The sequence below is a fragment of the Montipora foliosa genome, chromosome 11 (assembly GCF_036669935.1).
Source record: "Montipora foliosa isolate CH-2021 chromosome 11, ASM3666993v2, whole genome shotgun sequence".
Lineage (NCBI taxonomy): Eukaryota > Metazoa > Cnidaria > Anthozoa > Scleractinia > Acroporidae > Montipora > Montipora foliosa.
The window spans coordinates 10,501,672-10,509,171 of NC_090879.1; the positions used below are offsets into that span (position 1 = coordinate 10,501,672).

General features: G+C 38.1%; 2 protein-coding genes across 7 annotated transcripts in view; one reads left to right on the forward strand and one right to left on the reverse strand.

Annotated features, from left to right (window-relative positions):
- LOC137977495 (GDP-D-glucose phosphorylase 1-like) overlaps positions 1-1,941 on the reverse strand; it is an 18,328-nt gene extending 16,387 nt beyond the window's left edge. For all 3 annotated transcript variants that reach the window (XM_068824733.1, XM_068824732.1, XM_068824734.1), the window contains exons 1-2: positions 1,845-1,941; positions 1,397-1,544 (exon numbers count right to left, since the gene is read on the reverse strand). In XM_068824733.1, coding sequence (XP_068680834.1) covers positions 1,397-1,486 — 90 coding nt within the window. In that variant the 5' untranslated portion in view covers positions 1,487-1,544; positions 1,845-1,941. The remainder of the gene's footprint in view (positions 1-1,396; positions 1,545-1,844) is intronic.
- A 21-nt stretch (positions 1,942-1,962) lies between these two features.
- LOC137977492 (serine protease hepsin-like) overlaps positions 1,963-7,500 on the forward strand; it is a 27,745-nt gene continuing 22,207 nt past the window's right edge. Inside the window, exons 1-2 of one of the 4 annotated variants that reach the window (XM_068824728.1) lie at positions 1,963-2,141; positions 4,762-4,801. In XM_068824728.1, the coding sequence (XP_068680829.1) occupies positions 2,109-2,141; positions 4,762-4,801 (73 nt within the window). In that variant the 5' untranslated portion in view covers positions 1,963-2,108. Of the gene's footprint in view, positions 2,142-3,753; positions 3,899-4,467; positions 4,672-4,761; positions 4,802-7,500 lie in introns of those variants that run through there. The other 3 variants (XM_068824726.1, XM_068824725.1, XM_068824727.1) reach the window with 3 other exon arrangements.

Sequence of the window (7,500 nt, forward strand, 5' to 3'; positions counted from 1 at the left end):
TGTTCAAAATAAATTTAATACCGGTGCGTCGTATTTCAGCAGAATCAACAAAGAAGGCCGTTTGTGAACAGCGTTCTGAATACGAACCCACACAGGATGTTTCTTTTATGGCTTGCACCATCGATAAACAAATTTTTTCTCAGAAACTTTTCCATTCATTATACATACACGTAAAAGAAGTTCTACCAGGGCATTTTAATCGTGTTGCGTTACCTGTCACGACTACGTGTTGTTCCGACTCGGGACTGACGCGTATGCAAATTTTGATGAATTTGACTCGCCTCTAGTTTAGTTAAAAGTTTCAAAAATCGATGGTCACGATAACTAAATCTCAACACAGCAACGCCGCCTATGTCAAAAATTTCTTCGCCAACTTTGTAGCCTGCGAATACAGCTGCCTCTCATCGCTGTCGTCTGATTTGCCGTTTCGCGCGAAACTCGACTGTTTACTCAAAGATTATGAACATGCGAAACCACGTGTTAATCATTCGACTAACTTTTTATTTAAGCTTGTAAAGATTCGCTTTGCAGATGAAACCTTGAAATAATTATTTGGTTAAAAAAAAAAATACTGTTTGAATAAACGATCTGTGTCAAGTATAACCGGAGATATAATTTTTTCGACAAGGTCTTCGGAACACTTTAGACAAACACCTCGCAAGCGACTTGCCGACGCGGCTGCCGAAACACAGAATTTTTCATTGAAGTAAAAAATAAATAAGCGTGAGCAGTGCGCAATAGAAACTTTGACAAACAATTACTTGGTTAAATAAAAAGCATTTTACTGTTTGAATGAACGATCTGTGTCAAATATTACCAGAGATATAATTTTTTCGACAAGGTCTTCGGAACACTTTACACAAACATCTCGCAAGCGACTTGCCGACGCGACTGTCGAAACACAGGACTTTTCCTTGAAGCGGCGCACCATTGAAACTTTGATAAACAATTTTTTCGTCAAGCAGCATTTTACCGTTTGAATAAATGATCTGGGTCAGATATAACCGGAGATATAATTTTTTCGACGAGGTCGATCTTGAGCTAAGAACGCTAAATTCAGACAATAAACATTTCGATGCGACGTGCGTGTTTGTAACATGATCTCCATTAGCTTTATTAGACTCTCAATGTAACACAAAGAAAATTTTTCGTCGTGAATAACAAAGACACATCAGACGCGCATGTTTATGCGTATATACGCGTATAAATATACGCGTATGTGCGTATAACTATGCGCGTATGTGCGTATAAACATACGCGTATGTGCGTACAAGTATACGCATATGTGCGTATAATCATACGCGTATATGCGTATAAAACGCGTCTGCGCAGATAACGTATATCTGAGCGGTACTGTACATGTAACAAAAACATTTTTGCAACATTACAAGAGTACCTTGCTTAGTTCAAGCCTGTTCTCTTCATTCCCTGTCCACTGCCAATGAAAATCACCCGAGCAATAAACGAATCGTTGATGATGTGACATAACTACAGCCACTGTGGTCTTTAGCAATCAATTCATAATCATTATTATCGTTGCAAATCTGGAAAGAAGATATTAACTTATTACAACCTCAGTGATAAGTCATACTTTTATTTCGTTTTGTAGAAGACAATGGTGGCTGGGTATTCTGAAGTCGACTTGTCTTTTTATTATTAACTAAGCTTAAACTAAGCTTTATATTGCTCGTAAGTTATATTTTGACGTACCTGTAGCTACAATGTAGCTGTTTGACTTGCCTATATTTTTATGTTATATCGACTTGATGTGTAAACGTTGTCCATTAATAAAGATAAACGTAAACGTAAATGAACCTCAAAGAAAGAAATTTTCAAACCCTCACCTTAGACATCTTTTAATTACCATCCGGTCGCCGAAAGCATCAAGCATCAGCTGGCCGCCATCTTTAAGACCGAGGACTCTGGACAACACTATACTTGGTTACTAAGTCAAAGGAGGTTACCAAGCAAGTAGTTATTGGGCCATGTTTGTCTCGGTTTCGAAGTGAGTTTTGGTGCTCAACTGAAATGAGTTTGCTTTGCAGAAGAATACGCAACTCGTTGCCATTTGAATGATTGTGCACCAGGACTCGCTTTGAAACTGAGTCATGCAGCAACTCGGAAATGGGCTAATACGCAAGGTAAGATTCTTTGTCCACTGACGACAGCGCGTCTCCCAAACCGAAATCAATGGCTAAAAACGTTTCAGTGCACGCAAAGTTGACCATTTGTGGGTTTGTAGCACTGATGTGCACTGGTTTAAGCCTAAACGCTTGCTCGAGAATGGTTAGCTTTTATAAAGTGTCGGTTTTTCTTCATTTTTCATAAGAGTAAACCAAGCTACCCTTCATGTAATTTTCATGAAATGTTGAGAGAACGAGGCGAGAGAGAGGCGCTGTCCCTAGTGGCTTCTGTTCTTTGTATATTGTATGATAATTTAGCATTCACATAAAAACGATATTGGAAATAGTTGGAACAAAACGTTTTATTCCCAAAGGATTTTAATTAGGTGCAACATTGAGTTATTTTAGCTGCAATGTCTATTGCTTTGTAGAAGTCGAAAATGACTGAAAAGGGTTGATATGGAATGCACCTTACATTCTCGCTAATCGTCTTCACGTATTGCATGAATCTGGGAAAATCGCCTAAAATGATGAGTGTCCCCACGCCCTTCAATGCTTTGAGCGATATTTTTGTAATATTCCCTCAGCTCGTTTCAGCTCGTTATGATAAAAAATTCAAAACTTTCGGCCAATGACAGCTACCGTGACACAAATGACCAAATTTTAATGACACGCTTAACACTCCCACTTCCCCCCCCCCCCCCCCTCATAAAAATCATACCTTGCAATAAAGCGAATGAGGACTGGTGATAATGGTTATCCTACTGCAATATCCGAGAGAGTATTCGGCTGTTATAGGAAAGACATCTGTTTACAAACATCGCTTTTGTTAAGCACATTGCCAACCACCGGAACAAAAGACTCTTTGTTTCGACAGCCAATGAGGCTCTGGTTGGCACGTTAATGACAATAGATGACGTCAATACAGTGAGAGAAAACCTGAAGCGAAAACTTCTCTGAATTGAATTCCAATTTCAATTTATGAAGACCTATGAATTGTGGGGCGTCGTTCCCTACTTGGCCTTTCCAAAAGACGTGGATAAATGCAATCGAGAGCGCAAAAGCTTAATATCACTGGTGACATTTTATTTTAAAATCGTTTGCAAAGTATTTAAATATTTAATAACGTATTGGTGAGAATTTCCACACGTCTCTAATCATTTGAAGATACGCAACTCAGTCTCGTAAAATCAAGTTTATACGACGGGGAAAACTGTGATAAGTATTTATCTGCAACACAGCTTGGTCCGAATTTCGAGTCTTCAATTTACAGCTGAATTTATGACACACTACCTTGAGGGCAAACTGCCATAGAAAACAGTCGAGACTAAGAGTACCAAGAATTGCTTAGAATAAGGAAGTTTTTTTTTTTTTTTTGTAGACATTCTTGTTTAATTAAACAGCTATATGCGCAGGGATGAATTCGGAGCATCATTATAGCGATTAAAAAAAAAAAAAGCTTCATCAGCACATTTTGAATTTTTCTAAGCGACAACAGCGGCAAAATGGGTATTCACCGCTGTTAAATAATTCATTGCATGTACTAGCGGGGAGCGGTTAATGAAATGTAAATATATTGGAAATGTGCCATCTGGAACATCTTAGTGACTGTATAAAGAACATCTACTATTAAATTGAAAAGGTGCCATATTGATTTCACGTTTTTCAAGGAAGCCCTACTACATTCACAAAAGGAAACTCAATGGTTTTCTAATAGGTCCTGGAAAATCACGATGTGTCGAAAGAGCTTTGCGTGTGACCACACTTACTACAAGGTTTGCATTTTTGACCGAGACGGTTTTTTGGTCATTTTTGCTTCACTAATGAAATATTCTTTACCAGGGTGCGCTAATTGAAAGAAAGCGGCTTTATTTGCAACTGTATTCATATGTATCAATAAGCAAACAGGGAGAATTTGGTGGCTTTATTGTGCACACAAAAAACACTTAAGAACTGAGAGAACCAAAATAACTCATCGCGAGTCTGGCGCGAGGCGGGACAATACCAGTTTCATAACCCTGTCGGCTTTGCCTATGTTGAAACTGGTTCAAAATTAAGTCATTCTTTCGATGGGTGTTTTCTTTCAACGAAGTAAACTGTACCGGTTTCAGCGCGAACGAATTTTAAATCACGCATAGGAAAAATCCTTCGGAAGACTTGTAAAGAAATTGCGAACTGCTTTTTTGAGAAACGGCTAAAAATGAATTCACGATTATATTCTGTTCGAACTGATAAGATCCAGAATATTCAGTAATCAAACAGCAATTCACCTGTGCATGTGCAATCCGCCACGCTATTGGTCAAGTGGAAATGCTATAAAAGGGTTTGAATAATCTACAAATAGGCAGTCACCCTGAGGTACACGGAGAAAGAGCTCCAAATGCTAACCAGTGTTTGAACCAGTCAGCAATCGCGACAGCCACTTAAAACAACGCATTTGAGAGCACAATATCATTTGTGAAAACACTCAGGAGAGAAATTTACACTGAGAAAGATGCGCCCGTCGAGAGGTGCAATTTCCTTTTTTCTCCAGGTGCAATTCCCTCTGGTATGATATCAAATACAGTATTTTACTTGAAGTAAGACATTTTGAGATCACAATTTAGCTATTCTAATGACACGTTTTATCGCTGTACAGAGCCTTCTGTTCCTCACGAGTCTTGTTGCCTGCAGTGTTGGTGAGTCTTAACTGTTTTATTCTTTATGCATCACCTAAACGATGAGATTAATAGGGAAGTTTGAAAAGCGCAACTCACTTTTGGAGAACAATGTGTCCACAAGGAATTGTCTGTTCATTATATGGTCCATTTCTTCTGGACTGTCAGTTGAGGCAACTGCATAAAGTTTCCTGTGGAACTTTCCTATTTTATTGTTGTTACAATTGACTGCATACAGAGAAGTTGAAGACGCTTACAAAATCCGACAGGTTTTAGTCGTGTTAACTTGCAATTGCCGCCAAAACTACTGGTTTATCTTTTCATTTAAACAGCCCGCATACAGGGATAATAACTTAAACAGCGGGGAGACGTTTCTTTCTTTTTCTACACTTGCATCCTCATTGTCTTTTTACATAACAGACTGTAGTCATTATCGCAATTTTAATCATGACATTTTATGCAAAATCGTCACACTACAATGTTGTCTTAAGTGACTTCAAGGATTGCTTCGAAGTGTTATAAGTTCTTCTTGCATGCACGCAGATGATTGCTCAGATCAATGAAGTATCTCGCTACATTGACATCGCTAAACTGCAAAAGGGTCAATGTTACTTTATGGTTCTCAGATAATTGCTAGCAAACACAAGTGTTAGATTGTACTTCTATTTTTATTGCGCATTAAAGCAATTTTCTGTGACAATGCATTAATTTTAAAGTTGTAAGCGCACGTAACCTTCAACTTTGCGAGAACTTACTCCACTGTTAGCAATCAGAAAAAAAGAATTAAATGTGTAAAAGGGAAATTATGCTTTTGTTCAGGGTTAACCGAGAGCTGCAGAGTTACATGCAAGTATAAAAACATCACTTAATTTTCAAACCACATTTTTATAGGCTCAATCGTGTTTCTTGGGAATGCACACACACACACACAAGATATCATGACCATTTCGGCATTTATCTCTAAAAGATATTTGGATATTCCTTCTTTAGAATCGCTTCACTGTTGAGTGAAAAAGTCAAGAAAGCGTCTTTGAAATTTCCTCATTTCATGATGTTTTTGCTCTTTGCGCATTCGCTGGTAATTAAAGCTCATATTGCCTGTAAAAGACGTCTAAGTCTTCGTATTTACATCGTTAATTACACTTTTCCAGCGAGCTGATGTTGGTTCTGTAAATCCTACTTGGTATTGGGGCTCTCAGTTTTTCCTGCCAAGCCGGAATCTTTAGAGAGGATTATATATTGCGAAAACTAGCCAAGTCAATATAGTTAATGGTGCAATATATACCTGAGACATCACATGTATGTAATATGATGGTTGAGCGGTCAAGCGAAAAGTGATGTCGTTTAAAAGAAAACCGGAAATATCAGAGATGAAATCAAGAAAAACGCCCAAATATTGAGTGGGCCACAAGTTTGTCTAACTGAGCTAATTATAGGGTCCATACAAGCTCAAGATCATTCGAAAAAAAAAACCTTGAGCAATCTAAAAGACGTGATCTGTAAGCTTACCTTGTTTTCCATTGAGGCATGCTCTTGGAGTATTGTCCGTGACTTTCGACATCAAGTAAAATTTTCAGTTTCCGACAAACGTCTACGTTTCTCATTACATAATCACAGGAAGGGAGAGAGCTCTATGGATACTCCAGTATTTATCAACCCATCCCTGACTTCAATAGTTGCGAGACGTTGCGTTGGTCGTCTTAGCTAAGTTTTGTTTTTTCATGAAAAAAAAAAAACCAAATCGTGGAAAAATAAGAAAAGGTTCCTAAGTAATCGCCATTGTGTTCAGTTTCGGTTCACTTTAAAACAAGGATGGTCTTGTTATGAAAACAGATCCACAGTGGTTTTCCCCAGAATGACTAGTTCGAAACCATCTCACTCAGCATCAAATTTCATGATCCGTGCAACTAATGTTATTAATTGGAAGAGATACAATCTACGCGATATTACATGTTAGTTTTTATCTTCACTTCTTCAGTCGAATTTAATCTGATGGACAAACGGTTGAATAATTTAATAGGACATAAAGTTACTTTCCATTATTTTTACTCCGTTCCTGAGCCGCAGTAAACTTGAACGGCTATCCCCTGCAACTGCAATATTGTTAACATGATTTTCAATCAAAACGTTCGCTTTTTTATCTACCTACAATCCAAATCGACAATAGAGCTGTTTTTGTACTCAGTCTTATGACAGTGCTATTGCCCTGAGAAGAATAGGATCGAATCCAATGTTTTCTTCAAACTAGCTTGTTAGTTTCTTTAATTTGCGGCTCATGAATAGACCTTTTCGGCTTGTACATTTTGTCTTCCCAATACAGATCATGTGATAATACTCAGGAGGTTTGGTCTTTTGTTTTGTTCATTAAAATGAGGGCATGCAAGCATGAATATACCTGCATGCACTCTTTTTAATGTGTGAAATTACGATGACCCATGCAGTAGGTACCGGTCATTTTGTCCCTGGTAATAAGCTAAGCTTTCTTCCACCCCTCGGGTTAATGGCAAGTAGAGGCAGCGTTTTAGTCATTGCTTAACACTGACAGTTACATGAACAGGAAAAAATTCCAATCATGCTAAAAGGTTGATTTATTATGAAAGCATGGTACATTGTAGTTGGTAACCTAAGGGCTATCATGCCGTGAAAGGTTACTCGTGCAAAATTAATAGGCGACTGCTTCGAGAACCTATCGATGCACCCTACTAGAAAATAAAAGCTAA